Here is an 18,743-nt window from a genome sequence, read left to right on the forward strand (position 1 = left end):
TAGACTATGAAACTAAGGAAGAGTAAACAGGTTAATGTGGGGAGTTTATCTTAAAGTTCCACATTGTGCCTATTCTTCCTACAGTCAGTGCTAATCTGGTGGGTTTCCCTTTGCTACTTTGCCCTGTCACACGAACTGATGTTTCCCAGAGAGGCATTCTAAGACACTGACACATCTGTGATTAGAATGTGGTCAGTATTGCTTCTCAGTGAAACATGTTCCAATTCTTTGGCAACTGAGAACTCATTGTGGCAGGAGTCACATCCAGGGAGCTTGTGAAGTAGGTGAAACGTATGCTTCACGTGTTTGCAGGCTTCCATTTGGCTCCATCATTCCTTGTCCATCCTTCTGGGAGCGGGCGCTGACATGGCCTAGCACAGCCTCTCCTTGCCCTCATGCTGCTCCCTGCCTACTCTGGCTGCCAGCCCGGCTTGCCTGAAAGGTAGCATGCCCTGCCCAGAACCTTCCCACTTTCTATTTCCCCTTTCTCCAGGCCTTTCTTCTGGGGTTTCATTTCCTGAACACCCCGCAGGATGACTGGTGGCCTTATCGGACAAAGTGTATCTCACTGGGCTGTTACTGTGTTAGAATGGCCAGAAATATTACACAATTCAGAGACATTATACTTTAATAACTAAAGAGCTTTATCATCTTTTAACCAAAGGAGTTAATAATTCATTCCAGCTAATGAGGGATATATTTTTGGACTGGCTGGCCTTTTGCTCTCTCGGGAACCACAGGTAACTGCCCATTATACTCCTTATGGGTGGGGACCCACCCCTTCCACAGAGTAGTTTAGTTAACTGATGCTTTGGATAGCAAGGATTTAATTGATTCTTTTGCCTCCATAGGCTGTTGTACACTATTAAGTCAAACTGAATTATTTTAGATGGCTTCTTCTAGATGATCTCCAAAATGCTTTAAAACTTAGTTCACCGAGCAGTTGACCTCAAGCGATGGGAAAGTGTCTGTTTATTTTAAGGAGAGCATGGAAGATCTCTTTAAACAGGTTTTGCCCCTACTATTCCCCTTTTCTACTTTTCTTTTAAAAGACACCCTGAAGCAAAAATTGTTTAAAAAAACATGTGAGGATTTTGATTCCTACCTCATTCAAATTTTGGGTTCACCGCCACTTCAACCTGGATTTGGGATATCAGGGGAAGAACTTGGTGAATCCACGCCAGAGCCTCAGAAAGAAATTTCGGAGTCTGTAAGTAACTGTCTTGCTTAATTTATGAGCTTAAAATTGTGTATTCTGTCTTATGTCAAAGACCGTCTTGGCCTGCACTGTCAAGAACCAACTGAAAGAAGTGTATTTTCAAGTCCTTGGCTATAAATAGTAGTACTTTTGTCTTCAGATTTCTAGTTCTGAAATAGCTCTGGGGCTTGTGAGCATGAATATGAGATTTTTCAATATTTCCATATTTTATAAGTAATTCTTTATTGAACATTGCAAATAATACTTTTATAGTAGGCCCCAGCTACCACCAAAGGAATTCTGTACACTGGAACGGATTAACACAACACCATTTGAATCACTCACTTGCCATGCTCTACAGATCCTTTCATACAAGGTCACAACTCCCCCTCATCCATCTGGGTACATGCTCCCCACTTTGCACCCTCTCAAGTTTCTTCCAAGTGTGCACATGCTCAACCTGCCATTTTCCATATTCCAAGCCATGTTCTTGCTCATTTAGCTTCCACCTCCTGTGCTCAGGGTGGAGACAGGCTGGGAGGCTATGCACGCATATGGTACAAGGTGGATGCTCTGTTTCAGAGCTCCTCAAATACACGTGCATGAGGGAACTGCCTCCCGAATGTGTTAAGACAAATGTGACTATCCTCATAGCAAGCTTCTGGGCACTGACCTCAGATCAAGAGCAACAACTATTAGGTTCTTTTAGGTGAAAATGGGAAAGCCTCCCATAATTACTGGTAAGGGAGTGCTGTGGTCTCTTCCCCACCAAGTTACAAGCCAAGCAGGTCTAGACTGATCTCTACTACACATATGGACATCCTCTGGCAAGCAGGCACACAGGAGCTGTGCCCTTTTTCTGTAAGTTGTGCCCTTTCCCCGAGGAAGCCCTGTGCTGTCCTTTTATGAAAGAACATGAAAGATTCATTATGAGCAAGTGCAACAATAGTCTTGCATCAGGATTCAGTTAACTGTCTAGTTGGACTAAGGCCCTGAGAAACCTCCAGATCAGTAGTTGGACCCAGGACGATTCAGGAATCAGGCCTAGGTTGCCATTCCTACGGGGATAGACCGTAGGACTCACTGGATTTTTATATTCCGTTCAGAAAAGGGTAGTAAAGCCTCTAATATATTTTTATTTGATTAAATACTGACTGACTCCAAGATTGGTAATTCCAATTAGAGCAACAGAGTGCCCCTGGATTGTAGATTGAAATTCACCTGTACATTTTTACTACATGGTCTGTATCAGGGGTCAGCAAACTCTTTCTGTAAAGGCCACATAGTACTTTTTTTTTTTTTTTTTGGTTTTGCAGATCATTTGATCTCTGTTGCAATAGTTCAGCTCTGCCTTTGAAGTGTAAAATCAGCCACAGCCAACACTTACCTGAACAAACATGGCTACATTCCGATAAAACTTGTTTCTAAAAACAGATGAAAGCTTGCATTTGGCCCATGGGGTTTGCTGATCCTGGTCTTCACTGAGCATTTAAAAGTAAATTACAGACAGTAGAGTACACAGTTTATCTCCTCCAGAGCATGGAGTGCTCCGGGGGCCTTGCCTGCCTGTGTGACTTATCACTCTGTCCCTCTCCTACTCAATCCGTCCCTTCCTGAAGATTTCCTAGACAAGAGCAAACTCAGGTTTCATCTGGCAAGTGGCACTTAAACTCTGAGCTCTCCCTATAATCAGTGCATTCCATACTACGTACTGATCATTTACTGCCATACTAGGGAGTGGCTCTTATGACAGAGTTCCTGTCCAGGGGAAGTCCATGGCCTCTCAGGAAGATGGATGCATACAAGAATTAAGAACTTTAACAGCTGTGGATGAAGCACAAGAGATATTGCAGTTAATTTCAGAGTCAAGGAAGGCTTTACAGGAGAGATGGCAATGAGCTAAATTTTAAAAATAAGTAGGAGTTTGTCATGACAAGAGTAAGGGGAAAGGTATTTCCAGCAGAGGGAACGTGTGGCCAAAAGGGGATTCCACAAGGCACGGCATTTCAAGACATTGGGAAAAGTTCAGTCTGGTTGGAGCCTAAGGTATGTGTAGCAGGACGGGGAATGCTACAGCTGGACAGACAGTCACATGCTTCATGGGTCAAGTGAAGGAGCTTGAACTTCATGTGTAAGCCATGCAGCGAGGAGAAAGCAGAGGAGTTTGTAAAGCAAGGGTCATATGGTCATGTTTGGTTTGTGGGAGGAATAACCCTGTTGCGGTACAAAGGATAAATAGGAGGAGAACAGGAGACTGGGGCCAAGCTGTGAAGTCTTGCAATAGTCTGGGCGGTCAGAATGAAAGCAGGCGTGGACTGGAAGCCATTTCTGGGGTAGAATGAACAGGATTTAGTGACTGGATGGTTCGAAGTTTAGGGTTAGCCTAAGATTAGCCAGCTGGGTTTCTAACTCGGATTTGGAGTGAACTGAAACACTGTCTGCTGAGATGGAGACTAGAGGAGGCAGGGTGGGGGGTTTTGAAGGAAAATACTGAGCTTGCTTTGCACCAGGTCAAGCAGAAGTGCCTGAGGGACCTCCAAGGCACTTAGGACACGGAATGAGGAATAGCATTGTCTCTGGTATCATGGCACAGGAAGCGAGAAGGCGCTGAGAGACGAGCGATGTGAACAGATTATGAATGATGGAGCATTCTGGGAGCTATGGGGGGGAGGGCGTAAGAAAAGTACATCCAAAATAGTTTGGATTTCGAACACCAAGAGCCATATAGAAGGAAACTGAGCCTCAGCTAGGTCTCCTCGGGTGCCCCTGAGATAGCAAAGCATGCAATGGACTCGAGCTTCCTGGATAGTCCTCATCTCTAGACCTTCTCACGCTGGCTCTCTTTGCAGAAGCACCAAGGCAAGACTGAATTTTAAACAATGAGTGTTCCTGATAGGTTTTAGTCTGAACAAACATATATGCATTGATATTCACAGTTATCTCTGTCATATGTATATGAAAGCATACTTACATACCCACCCTTTATCTAAAAGTATATATACAGTATCCAGACTTGTAAAGTGAATCTGTCCAAACTTTTCAATTCTCAGATTTTCCCCAAGCCTGCCCTAGGCAATACTACAAAACAAACCATCTCAGAAGTCCTATTTCCCTTACTGTGTCTCTTTCCTTTCTCTGTTGCCTCTATCACTCCTTACAGCATCTAATGCTACCTTCCTTCTTTCTCTTCTTTCTATTGAAATCTGTTCTTAGAGAAAAATCTAGTCATTTATACTTTTGTGTGAAATCTAAGTCAAAGGGTTTCCACCTCCAAGAAAGACTTACATATTAAGCATTTTATCTTATTGTGGAATGAACTTGAGGTACACTCAACATCTGTGCACAGGTGTGTTGGGAAATGCAGAGAGCAGACGGATTTCCCAGGTTCTAGTAAATTCATAACTCCTCGGTAACCCCCTGCTCTGTTGCTCTTTCGGGCCAGTCTTGGGAAGCTAAACATGCACATCCATTCTACTCTGTTCCTCTCCTGAAATCACAGGATCATTTATACTTGCTTTGGAATGTGTTACATTTTACATTGTTAATAATTTATGTATATACCTCAACTCTCCTAATGGATTTAAATTCCTTGAGAACATGATCTGTGTCTGATTAAGTTTTGTGTCCCACTCATGACTTAAAAATGTGCTTCATCTTTCACACAGTAGATGCTCAATAAATACTTAGTGACCAAATGAATGCTATACCAAATGTTAGGCTAAAAAAGAAACCTAAAATTTTTCTTCAATGAAAGGCATCAATTATACTGTTTAAAAAAAATCCTTACCTTTTATGGGACTAATAATGTTGGCACTCACGTTCCTGTATTCTTTCTGGGTTTAGCCAGTTAGGTTAAGATTTCCAAGATATAAATGGGAGTGGGGCAATAAAATCAAGTAAATATCACTTAGTCAGACTAACTGGTTATATCCAGTAATGGTCCATTAAGCAAATAAGCATATTAATTTCCTGCATGAAATAACATTTTGTCATTCTAAATACATTAATAAAGTCATGTCAGCACACAGGTGGCTTATTCGCCGGAACTGGTTTCTTGTAACAATATTCTAGGGGTTTTTTTCCAGTTGAAAGAGTAGAAAAGAAAGAGGCCCTGTCTACCATATCCATAAAGCTTCTTTTTGTATTATGAAAATTTGTTCCCTGATTGCAAATAACTTAGATAACTGGCAGCAGAGATATATTCCTCTTGGTGGAAAGGAGGCTGTGGGATTTCTAGGCAGAGTGATTCCACAACAAGCCAGTGAAGGGCAGAGTCAAGCTAGCATGGGAAGGGTCCCTGTGGGTAGTTCTGCACCAGGTGGAGACATGCAGTGGAGGAAGTGGTAAGTTGTGAGCCTTCTCCTTGCCTTTGTTATCCCGGGACATGTAGTCCAATGCTAGGATGCCGGCCCCTCATTTCCATGGAGGAAATGTACACCTTATTGATGTAAATGTCAGGAAACGAATACAGCAGGCTGACTGCTGGCTGTCCCACCCTCTCTTTGTCCACCTTCTCATTTAGTGTGACCCTGTCCCTGGACCCCATGCCACCTGCCTCATTTCTCCCCTCCTATCATTATCACACAGCTGCTCCAAGGTCTCCATCTCATTGTCACTCTTGCTGGCTCTCCCATGTCTCACCCTCCTTTCCCTGCAATATTTATTCATTCTTACTTCACCCCGAGATCCGTCTAGAGAAGGCCACTTCTGAAATGGGCTCCCCTGGCAATTTTTAAAAAACTAGAGCCCTGGGCAGGTTCTGACTTCATACTGGAATTGGATGTGTCCCTTGTGTCCCTTCATCCTAAAACATGACCTTAGGCTCTATCCTCAATTCTGATGTGATACCTTTTCGTCTCCCGCCTCTGCTCTGAGGCCCATTCCCTTCTGCCTCTTCCAAAACTTGGACCTTGCTTTACTGTAGTGCCATTATTTCCTTTCCTGCCAACATTTCTGACTCCTTCCCTATAGCTAGTAAATAGGCTTCAGACTCTCCCATCTAAAAAAATCCTCAAACTCTCTCTTAGTTCATGTCCCTCTTCCTTACTATCCTATCTCTTTTTATAATAAAATTATCCCATAGGCCAGTCTCTGCTGTCTCCGCCTCTTTGTCAAACACACACACACACACATACACAAATCCTTTCACTCTCCTTCCCTCCCTCTCAACTTCCTCACTTCTGTTCACTTGGGGAAACCTCTGACGTCAGGCCACTGCCTCCAATATGCCACTGAAACTCTGCTGGAAAAATGACCAACAACGCCCTAATTGCCACATCCTTATTGCCATCCTCTTATTTTCTCTTTTGCATAGAACCCCATGCCACTCTTTTCTTAGGTTTTGAAAGTCCTCTTTCTCCTTGTTCCCCTCCCAACCGCCTTAGCATTCTTTCTCAATGGTTTTTGGGGTTCCACTTTCTCTGTTTACTCCTTAAATATTAAGCTCATCACTTTTCTAAGATTGATCCTTAGCCTTCTTCTCTTTCTTATGTTAACAACTCTCCAATCTGCCTCCCCCGTCCAGACCTTTCTCCTGGGCCCCAGATTCATATTTTTGATTGTGAAGATCTTATTCTGGGTGTTTTGCAGGCATTCAACATGGAATATGTTCACAATGCAATCCTCCAGATTGTCTTCCGTAGGGGTACAGTCCCACCAACCAGCCAGGCACCGGGCAAGAAACCTGGACTGCGTCTGTAGCTCTATTCTTACTTTATATTCCACAATTGTTGGTATTGTCTTCTTTGGTCTGTTATAATCATCTCTCTATCCATGCCATCAACTCTTTTCTCCTCATCCATCCCTCTACTGTCTGGGATTGAGATCTGATCATTCCCTGTCTATATTAATATGGTCTCAAAATTCTTGTCCTATCTCGCTTTTCTACATCCTTTCCAGTTTATTCTTTACTTGTTGATAGCATCATTTATTTTTTTACTCTTAAAAATAACATCATTGAATTATTTCTCCTATATATAATTCCATTTTGGCTGAATTACCTTTAAAAAACCTGTGTATAATACAATGGCATGTATTTTAACTAGGTATTAAGCCTCCATGACAGTACATTAGGAAATATAACAAAAACATTTGAGTACATGTATATTTTCTCCTAATGTCCTATTCAAGTAAAATTCTGTAAGTTGCCCGGTCATACTATACTTATTATTAAATGAAATATCCTATTCAAGGCCAGAATCAAGGCTTGTAAAACACATGGACTTTTCAAACTTTCCAAAAAAAAAAACTTGGGACTGAGACTACTGTTAGTTTAGGTTCTCCACTGACAGGAAAACTAAGTTGACTTCCTGCAATCAGACCTAATTATTTGTAAGTGGCCTCGACTAAGCCACATATACAGATATGGTTATATTGATCAATATTATAATTTATTTGTTTATAAAATAAAATTAATACTCTCTCATTGTGGTGGTCAAAAAACCCTCAAATTCTTGATAAAACCCTGCATAACAACTAATATTAGTATTGCTTAGTGAAGTTGCTGTATAAGTATCACATATTGCTAATAATAGATTTATTACCCTTAGAATATAAGATACTTCTATCTTATGAAGGAGAAAAAAAAAAAACAACACATTGCAGGTTGATCTAAAAGAAATATTCTGGACCTAGAAGTCGGGAAACTTGGCTTGTATTCTCAGTCCTGAAGCTAAATACTTTATTTCCTTGGCTCTGAAATATATATATATATATATATTTTAAGGAGTGGGAGAGGAACAGAAGGAAAGGGAGAGAGAAAATCCTAAGTAGGCTCCACGCTCAGTGAAGAGCTGGATGTGGGGCTTCATCTCATGACCCTGAGATCATGACCTGAGCCAAAATCGAGAGTCGGATGCTTACCTGCCTGAGCCACCCATGTGCCCCCAGTTTAATATTTTTTATTTTATTATTTCAGAGATTGGGATGCATCCATTTAGTGTGTTGTGGTCTTTTTAAGAAGATCTTAAAAATTTATAGTGTATCTCACAGTGAATGACATCTTAGAAATGAAATTTGATAGCTGCCTGACGTTGGGTGAATCACCTATTTCTTGCGGTTTCTGTTCCCTCATTTACAAAATAAGAAATATTGCTAGACTCTTCTTCCTTTTTATAAAGATATGTGATTAGAAAGAACAGTCAGAAACATTTACTGGGCGTGGCCAGAATGGAAGGCATTATACTAAATGGAAGAGAGGTTTTAACCAGAATAAAATCCTGTCATCCACCCTCTAGGACAGTTGCAGGTGATCATGGGAGGCACACGGCCCACACTTCAGATGTCCCTAACAGTTCTCATCAGCCTTTTGTTTTTAGGTTTAAGATTTATAAAAAGATCAGAGAATACATGTAACAAACATCTGAGTGACCGCCACCTGACTAGTGTTCCCATTTGTTCACGCACTCTCGCTCGGATACAGTTCAAGTCCTTCCTGTGTGTCCTTCAGTCTGATCCTCCTCCTCCTCTCTCCAGAGGCAGTGACTGTCATGAATGTGGTGTGCATTCTGCCAGTCAAGTTTGGGGCTGCTTAAATCCCACTTTTAGAGATAGAAGTCATGTCACGGTCTAATCTTTTATTTTAAAACGATGACATAAAACCTAAAGGAGTGGAATAATTAATCCAAAGTCCCCTCTCTCTTTCTCTCTCCAACACATTCTGAATTTATCCAGTGGCTACTATTTGCTGTTCTATTCTATAAAGATTTTTAAAAAGAAGACAAAAAGGAAAGAAAAAAGTGGGGGAGGGGAGGCAAGAGATGAAAATGAAGAAAACATGGCATGGTTTAGCTTTTCTTTTTTTAAATTTATTTTTATTTCGTTAAATTATCTTTATTTATAAATATTATCTTTATTTCTTTATTATTAAATGGTTAATGGTTAATCACCATACATTACATCATTAGTTTTTGATGTAGTGTTCCATGATTCATTATTTGTGTATAATACCCAGTGCTCCATGCTCCATGCAGAACATGCCCTCTTTAATACCCATCGCCAGGTGGTTTAGCTTCTCTTATCAGGGAGGTGATAGTTACACGTGTGAAATTGGAAATGATAGAAAATAGTGTCGGAGTAAAGGCTAACTTCTCTATGATCAGGGCCAAGAAGAGGAGCATTAGGAGGTGCTCTGCACTGACTGGAAGGGGAGCGTTAGGACTGACTCGGTTACTGGGCAAGGTCTTGCTGCTGGGGACCAACTTTTCCTGGGCCCTGGTGGGACAGCTGACTTTAAGGGCCTGAGGCTGAATGAAGAGGAAGGGATGAAAGGTCGTAGCTTGGTGTGCCGGGCAGAGTGACAGGCGAGGGTGTTCATGTGTGTAGGAGACAGGTTGTGGTTGGGCTGTGGACAGCAGTTGAAGAATTTCTCACCTATTAAACTAGTAATTATCCCTTTTTCCAATCATAATAGCTAGTAAATGGCGATCCTTTAAGAAAAGACACTCACCGGTGAGAGTGGAAATTGTAAGACTTTTCTGGAGAAGACTTTCTCTCAGAAGCCTCGAATGTGTGTGTTCCTTTTTCTTTTTTAGATTTTATTTATTTATTTGTCAGAGAGAGAGAGAGCATGAGCGGGGGAAGCGGCAGGCAGAGGGGGAAGCAGACTCCCTGCTGAGCAGGGAGCCCGATGCAGGACTTGATCCCAGGACCCTGGGAGCATGACCTGAGCTGAAGGCAGATGCTTAACTGACTGAGCCACCCAGGAGTCCCAAGAATATGTGTGTTCCTTAATCCAGGGATCAGCCACATGGTTTCCAGCAGGAAAAAAAAAGCAAATAAATGTTTAAAAAAGGGTATTGTTGTTATATATTTAAATATAGTTATGTAATTAAATGGTATTTTATGGTCAGAGTAAAATATATGGAACCATAATATATTAAATTTTAAAAAACATAAAAACCCAACACTACAGCATATTTTTCGTTTAAAATAATGCACATAGGAAAACAAATTGAGGTAAAAGTACACCTGAATATCAACAATGATTATTTCTGGGAGGTGGGATCCCTTGTGATTTTTATTTTCTTCTTGTTGCTTGTCCAGATTTTCTAAATTCCCTTCAATGAATGTTTTCGTAACAAGAAAATTATAAAAATGGCAAACCATGGTAATTATGCATTTGTTTAAATAATCTGAGATCTCATGGAACCAAAAGATAAAATTATTCTCATTTATGAAAAAAAATTATTTTCACTTCTTCTAGAACCTGAGGTAGCAGTAGTCAAAATTCTCAAATGAGGGGCACCTGGGTGGCTCAGTTTGTTGGGCAGATGCCTTCGGCTCGGGTCATGATCCCAGAGTCCTGGGATCGAGCCCCTCATCAGGCTCCTTGCTCGGTGGGGAGCCTGCTTCTCCCCCTCGCTGCTACTCTGCCTGCTTATGTTCTCTCTCTCTGTCAAATAAATAAATAAATAAATCTTAAAAAAAAATTCTCAAATGATGTGGTGATTGAGAAACACACACTCCTAAACTTACAAGAGGTCAAGAATAACTTATGAGGCCTTAAGGCTTGAACAAGGTAATGATTTAAAGGCCAAGTTAATTCCTTGAAGAAAACTGCTGTTCGGTGCACTTCTTCAAAGGAATTTTCTCATCTGACAGTTAGGATATCTGAAGTGTAGCCCAATAGCTGTTGGCTTTTTTATGTTTGATAAACTACTCTTTGGTCAGGCTTTTAACTTATTTTTTCCTTAACAAAATATGTGCAAACAAAGCAAAACCAAAAAACAGTATTTCTTTCTTAAAACAGGCATTTCTCAAATTTTACCACTAGCTTGCCAGTGATTTGGGGGAAGTTCTTTCTTTAATCATTTGGAGCTTTAGATTCCCCTATAGGAAATGAAGTACTCACAAAATTTTCCTTTAGCCTTAAACTTCTTCAGTTCAATGATGATAACAGAAGCTCCCATTCAAATCGATGTATGTACACACAAGATCATTCTCAAAGAAAGACGAATGCCAAGTGGCCCACGGTTTTACCTCCATTTGTCCCAAAAGTTTAGTTTTGGGGCTAGTGAAAAGTTATGACTGTATTTGAATTGAGTGCCTTTTCTATCAGGCTGATGACCAGACTAGTCCGAATGGAAATGTTTACTTTGATTTAACTGGTAGTCCTTTAATCATTGTAAAAATATACACACATAAGTAACAGAATTGATTAGCTATTCCCCGTGTGTGTGTGTGTGTGTGTGTGTGTGTGTGTGTGTGTACAAAATCAAAAGTAGAAGAGCTGAGACAGCAGAGAGCAGCTAATGATGACAGTTGGCTCTGGTCACAGGATGATAGGAACTACAGGTAAGAAGGCATCAAAAATGACTTTACTTAGCTCACAGATTTGCCTGTTTAAATAAATAAACAAAAAGGAAAAAAAAAAAGAGGGCCTTGAAAGGATAAATGACCATCCTGTGCCAAAACCAAGATAAATGATGGATTCAATTCCCTGTAGCTGGGATCCAAGGGAAAAAAAAAAGTAAAAGAACTTAATTGGTCCCATAAAAGATTGACTTTGCTCCTGGCAATGGTAATCAAGAATAACTGACATGGCTTTTTTTTTTTTTTTTTTTTGAAGCAAAATACCTTTTGTCTTTGTCTCATTACATATCATAAATTTAGATAAAACATGGAAAGTTGAGTCCAGAAAACTTGCTTTTGAAATTATATCCCTTTGTTCATTAGCTAACAAACATTTCTAGAACTTCTTAGAAGCTAAGCATCCTGCACCATTGGCATTTGCTGGGGTCCAGATAATAGGATGAGATGAAAAGTGATTGCTACTATTTTTATTTCAGCTGTCTTACTGTCCTCTGCCACCCCCATTCCCAATCTCAAAATCGACTGAGAGTTTGTTGTAGATTATTTTAGAATATATTGTTAATTTCTCTAGTGTTAAGAAATGGAGAAGAAAAGGCTATTTTTAAAAAAGTTCAAAGAAACTAGTGGTTATTACCCCTCCTCAAGCCAGTGACTATGAAAAGAATGAAGATTAACTCCTCCTAAGCTCACACCTTTCCTGCCCTGCATGTGGATCTTTCTGGAAGGCCCAGCACAAAAGCATGCATGCCTGGCAGTGGGAAAGTCCATAACTTAGGTACTCGGGGATGCATGACATAGAAGAGGGGCATCATTTCCTGAACTTTGATTGAAATAATATTGAAGAGTTGGGGAGAAGAAGCAATGCTGAATTTTTCCTTAAATGTTTTCCAAAGCAAACTAGCTTTTCTGACTTGATATCACCAGAAACAAAAATGTGAATTTTTTGTGTAGGTCAGTGTCACTGGAGCCCAGGACAAAGAGAATGAGCCTCCAGAGCCTACCTGGGTTGACCGCCTGACCACCAGTCCTTCACCTGAGGCTGCTGCCACGGAGGGGCCATTGCTTGGCCACCCTGAGGGTGGGGCAGAGGGTCTGGAAACCAGAATTCCAAGTCCTGTTTTGGACTTACAGCCAGAAAAGCTGGTGCACAAAGGTAAGAGACACCTGCCAATCAGCTGCTGCGTCTAAAATGTCAAGGCACAGAAAGGGTGGGCTCTAAAATCTCATTCAGAAAGAACATGTTTTGGGGGCGCCTGGGTGGCTCAGTCATTAAGCGCCTGCCTTCGGCTCAGGTCGTGGTCCCGGGGTCCTGGGATCGAGCCCTGCATTGGGCCCCCTGCTCAGCTGGGAGCCTGCTTCTCCCTCTCCCACTCCCCCCTCTGCTTGTGTTCCTTCTCTCGCTGTGTCTCTCTCTGTCAAATAAATAGATATAAAATCTTAAAAAAAACAAAGAAAGAAAGAACATGTTTTGACCCTAAACAGGAAGGACAAAAGACACTTTTCATTTTATTATATGTCAAATTAGAAAACTGGCTATAGAACAAATTTGGTCCATAAAAAATTTTAAGGTTCTTATAATGTTTATTGTCTTTTAAAATGTAAATGCCTTTAGAGAAGACTGTGTTCTCATTTTCCCATAGCCCCTACCACTCCCTATTGTCTTATGTGTGACCTTGACACATGTAGACATTTGAATTTTTGACCCCCAGATTGTAGAGGAGAAAAAAGCGAGAATCTAGATTCCTCCTCATCAACATATTTTCTATGGAGTTACTATCTACAGAAATCAATCATTATATACAGAGTTTCTGAAGGACATGCCAGAGAGACAAGATCCTTGCCAAAAAGCAGCTCTGAGATTGGCTTGACAAGTTACACAATATACAATATTTAGTGATTGTTTTTAAGAGTGGAGATAGTGAAAGTCTACTACTCCTTTCCAGTTGGTCTAAGGAGTCTTCAGAGGAGAGGTAGATTTGGAGGTTAGTTTCAGGAAAAAAGGAATCGAGACATGCTCCCTATCTGGGGAAATGATTCTGGGAGATGGAAAGAAGGCTTGTTTCATTTGAGAAATGAAGCTATGGCATATAAACTGTCTCGCAGAACACAAGCCTCAGGCAGCAAGTACCTATTTGGTTGTTGTGGCTTTTCTCACCTTGGAATCACTTCTTCAGGTAAGGAATACTAATCAAGGCACTAAGGAGAACCACGAAATAAAAAGGGACTAAATGAGTGGCTTTATTATGGTAGTTCTCCTTTGTCTTTTTTTTTCTTTACAGTGGAAGTGTTTCTAAAATTTATTCATAAATGGACATTAAAAGCTCATGTTTTTATTGTCCTGCAAGAACTGCTCTTTTTAAAGATTTTTTTTTTTTTTTTAGAGAGAGAGAGAGTGGGGAGAGGGGCAAAGGGAGAGGGAGAGAGAGAATCTTAAGCAGGCTCCCTGCTGAGCGCAGAGCCCCACAACGGGGCTCCATCTCACCACCCTGAGATTAGGACCTGAGCCGAAACCAAGATTCGGACCCTTAACCGACTGAGTCACTCAGGCGCTGCAGGAACTGCTCTTTTTAAAAGAAAATTGTGATATAAAGAGAGCCCTTCGTTTTATTTATTTATTTTTTGGTAACTTAAAAGGATTTTCCTTTTTTAGTAGGCACAATTACATGTGATCACAGTGGCACTTTCTAGGAACACACTGGGAAGAATTGTGCACAGAAGGCTGAGATCATCTTTATTCCAAATGTTAATCTGATTTTAAATCAAGTCCAAATTAAATGACGAAGTCCTATTTTTCTCTTGTCAACTAATCCCCACAAGGGTATTAGCCAATGAAGGCTCACAGTGCTATGCTTTCAGGGAAATAAGCCCTTTTAATAAGGTTTCGTGAAGATCAAAAACTTTTATGTTTTCAAAGGCATATCTAATGGTGGACTTGCAGGTGGTGGAGGCAGTATTTTAGGTATTAGGGACCCTTTTTTAACTTGGAACCAAATTTTCGTCGTTGGCATGTTAGGGTGCGTAGAGAATAAACTTCATAAAGCTCTCACTTTTCATCTTTTCAGGGAAAGTAAAACCTATAATAACACATTATCCTTTTCTCACTCTAGATCCTAGATGCTTGGAAGACCTAAAGCCAGGAAACTGTGGCGACTACGTGGTTCGATGGTATTATGACAAACAGGCCAACTCCTGTGCCCGCTTTTGGTTCAGCGGCTGTAATGGCTCAGGAAATAGATTCAACAGTGAACACGAATGTCAAGAAACCTGCGTTCAAGGATGAGTAAGTGAACCAACCCCAATGAGTCAAGGCTGCATCTCTATCAGCAAACCTAGAAAGAACCTCTATAATTTCAACATACTCACCCAATACAAATAAAACACCGTATTTGAGTATATACTGAGTACTTATAATTTATAAACATAGTTGAATCCTTATAACCACCCCAGGATGTAGGTATTAACTATTGTTATCGGCAAAGAAGCAGAGGCTCTGAGAAGTTCAGGGACTCCTGAACAGTTACCCAACTAAAAAGTGGCATAACTCGGGGTCTGAGTCAGGGATATGTAACCTCAGAGCACGGGCTGCAGCTACATCACAGCCTGCAATGTGGTTCTGATCGGCATTAGTTCTTATTCTATGCATTATGTTGGATTAAACTCCTGTCCTGTCCCAAGCTCCCCAACCCCCAGCCCCCAGTCCCTCTCACTGGCCTCAGTCCCCAACCCCCTTATAGCCCTGCCTGTAGCAGAAGGGAGATGGTAGGGAAGGATTTGAGTTTGGGAATTAGAAGGGATGGTGGGGGGGAGCATGTCTGTGCATAGCAGGTGGCGAGATAAGAAAGACATCCTACTTGGGGGAAACCCAGAAAGATGGTGATTCTGGGAGATGAGGGGCATCGGAATAGGAGTGAGGTGCTGAGGGTAGTTAGATTTTTGCCTTGCTAGCTCTGAAAGTGATTGAGAAACCAATCTGAACGAAAATTACTTAACTCAAATTTACTAACAATTGCCACTCCCCACTCCAACATGTTTGGTAACAAAGGCTTTGTTGTGTGTTTAAACTCTATATTTAAGACAAAACTCATAATTTAAACAAATGAATTCTTTCCACCCTTCCTTTAAAATATGTAAGTGAGACTTTCAATTTTAGGGGGCAGAATGAGAAGGTACTTGATAGGTACTCCTTGAAGCCCACATCCACTCTTGAACAGGGTATTTTAAAGACAAGACTTCCACTGAAAAACGAGCCACTGTATTGAAATACAATCCAACAGAGTAATAGAGAATTGGCTCTGTCACTTTATGATAATTTTGTGACATCCAGCCTGGGAAGATGATTAGTTCTGAACTGTGCTCAGACAGCATTTGTATATATCAACTTCAACACACTTTTTTCTTCTTTCAGGCCTATGACCCTCATTCAAGTTTAGCAGCATAAAACAGGGCACTCAAGGAAGAGGGAACTGGAGGAACAACCATCTGAACAAAAACAATTTTGTATGGTTTAATTGAAATTTTATTAGGTAATATTTGGTACCACAAAAGAATATATGCAATATACCTGTAAGTTACCAGACATGATGATAAGATAGACACAAGTGAACATATCATACTGACAGTTCATCAAACACAATCAATTCTGTTGAAGTTTCCTGTGCGGACTTCTCCAATCCCAGCCCCCTGTTTCCTGCCAGGGATAACCTATCTTGAATTTTGTGTTTACCATTTCACTTTGCTATTGGGTTTTTATATGTAATCTTACATGTAAAATCACATATATATCTATGTAGCTTTACACAATACATAGCCTTGCTTATTTTAGAGCTTTATAAAAATGGAGTCGTATTCTCGTCTTCTGCAACTTGCTATTATCAATGTTATAATTAATCCATATGTTCTACCATATCTAAATGTATTCCTAAATAACTTATTATTTAGTTTTTGAACTTTAGAAAATTTGTTTCATAATATGTAATTCTTTGCAACTTGGTGTGTCATTACATTATAATTCATACATGTCCATTTACTTTCAAAGTTGTATATTTGTGTGAATATATCACAACATATTTAACCATTGCCTTGTCTATGATTAAATTGTTTCTATTTAATTTTCTCCCCCTGGTCCATCAGGGCTGCTATGAACACTCTTAAGCACTTTTGGGAGCATGTGTACCAGTGTTTTTCCAGGATATATACCCTAAGGTGGAATTGTAGGGTTGCAGGCCATATAAACATTCAAAACTAGTATATTATACCAATTTTTTTCCCAGACTGTTTGAACCAATTCATTACAAAGTCCCACCAGTCGTGTATAAGAGTTTCCATTGTTTGATATTCTTGTCAACACTTAGTATTGTCAGACTTCTTCATTTTGCTAATAATAGGTGAAAATCATATCTTATTTTAAACTGACTTTCTCTGGTGACATATTTGTCTATATCTGTGCTGAGCCTTCTGTGAAATGTCTGTTGATATTTGGAGAAGATTTTCCTTTGGATTGTTTGTCTTCTTCATATTGAATTTCTGGAATTCCTTATAGATTTCTGAAATTGAATTCTTTATTATTTGTGTCCTTGTATCTTTGGGGTTTGTCTTTTTACCTTTTCTTTTTTTCTTAACTGAGCAGAAGTTCTCAATTTTAATGCAGTCAAATTTACCCATCTTTTCTCCTGGGGCTAGCACTTTTTTTTTCTTGTTTCTGCTGCCCAGCCTCTTAAGCCCCCTTTCTAGGTAGGGAACTCCCCCAGGACAGAAGAAACTGCTCTGGGTACTAGGTGTATGTTGCTGGATTTCCATCTGCATGCATGGTAATTTCTTATGATCTTATTAGCACTGTGGTAATTTCTAGGTGGTTGTTTTTTCTTCATCTTTTTTAACTGTCCTCAGCATGAAAGTGGTCTGAGCTACATGGATGGTCATTATCATATTTATTTGTTGTAGGATGGAGGGCTTCGGGTATTTTCATATTTCCTGGAAGCTCAGCAATTCATTAAAAGGCATGTATTGGTCACCATATGGGTGTTGGAAAGTAGAAAGACTTCGGAATATCCAGCCTGCTATTTTGCCAGAAGCAGAAGTATTTATGTTCCTTTTCCAAGTTCTTCACAAATTCACCCAGATAGAAAACTGATATGCAAACATGTTGTAACGTTGACTTGGGTGTTTATCCCATTATCTGAAATGTCTTTCTCTCCTTCCATGACTGACCAACTCCTAATACTTCAAGGACAGCTTGCAGGTCTTCTTTGCACTCTTTCTCAGTTGGGCTATGCTCAGCACTGAGTGCCCAAAGCCCTTGCTTACACCTCCATTCTACCCTGACCGCAGTCTGAACTGCCTTGCACTTAGTGAGAGCACCTGCATTAATTTGCTTTTGCTGCTCTAACAAATCACCACAAATATGGCTGTATAAGCATCACAAATATATTATCCTATAGTTCTGTAAGTTAGAAGCCCAATGTGGGTCTCACTGGGCTAAAAATCATGGTGTCAGTGGGGCTGTGTTTCTTCTGGAGGATCTAGGGAAGAATCTGTTTCCTTACCTTTTCCAATTTCTAGAGGCTACCTATAATCCTTGGCTAGTGGCTCCTTCCTCTGTTTTCGAAGCCAGCAGTAGCAGTAGAGAAGACTCTCTAAGTACAGCTGGGAAAGGTTCTCTGCTTTTAAGGACTCATGTGATTAGACTAGTTCCACCTGGATGACCCAAGATTTTTTTCCCCTTCTCAAGGTCCTTAACCTTAACCACATCTACAAAGTCCCTTTTTTTATATAAGGTAATATTCATAGGTTCTGGGAATCAGGGAAAAGGCACGGTTGGGGTCATTATTCCATGGACCATAGCACCTATATCCCCTACCAGCTTTCTGAGCTTAGGAGCAAGGCAGGTCTTGTTTATCTCTGTGTCCCCAGTTCCTGGTACATAGTTAAAAACTCAATACATTTGAAAAAAATATTAGAATTCACTTTATAAAAGTCATTACGGAAATAATTAACTACTTGGGAGAAAAAGGATCAAAAAACATCACACTAGTTTAAAAGGAGAATTAGAGGGGTGCCTGGGTGTCTCAGTTGGTTAAATGTCCTGACTCTTGATTTCAGCTCAGGTCATGATCTCAGGGTCATGCTCTGAGTCAGGTTCCACACCTTAAAGATTCTCTCTCCCTCTCTCTCTGCTCCCCAACCCCTGGACACATGCTCTCTCTAAAAAAAAAAGAGAGAGAGAGAGAATATGGGG

The 18,743-nt window shown here is 40.4% G+C and overlaps 1 protein-coding gene across 2 annotated transcripts in view; it reads left to right on the forward strand.

The window, feature by feature from the left end:
- COL28A1 (collagen type XXVIII alpha 1 chain) overlaps window positions 1-16,580 on the forward strand; it is a 158,729-nt gene extending 142,149 nt beyond the window's left edge. For both annotated transcript variants that reach the window (XM_081800483.1, XM_081800484.1), the window contains 4 exons: window positions 1,053-1,210; window positions 12,461-12,662; window positions 14,617-14,789; window positions 15,915-16,580. In XM_081800483.1, the coding sequence (XP_081656609.1) occupies window positions 1,053-1,210; window positions 12,461-12,662; window positions 14,617-14,789 (533 nt within the window). In that variant the 3' untranslated portion in view covers window positions 15,915-16,580. The remainder of the gene's footprint in view (window positions 1-1,052; window positions 1,211-12,460; window positions 12,663-14,616; window positions 14,790-15,914) is intronic.
- Window positions 16,581-18,743: the final 2,163 nt, after the last annotated feature.

The sequence above is a fragment of the Leptonychotes weddellii genome, chromosome 12, assembly GCF_054177405.1.
Source record: "Leptonychotes weddellii isolate Sample4059 chromosome 12, ASM5417740v2, whole genome shotgun sequence".
NCBI lineage: Eukaryota > Metazoa > Chordata > Mammalia > Carnivora > Phocidae > Leptonychotes > Leptonychotes weddellii.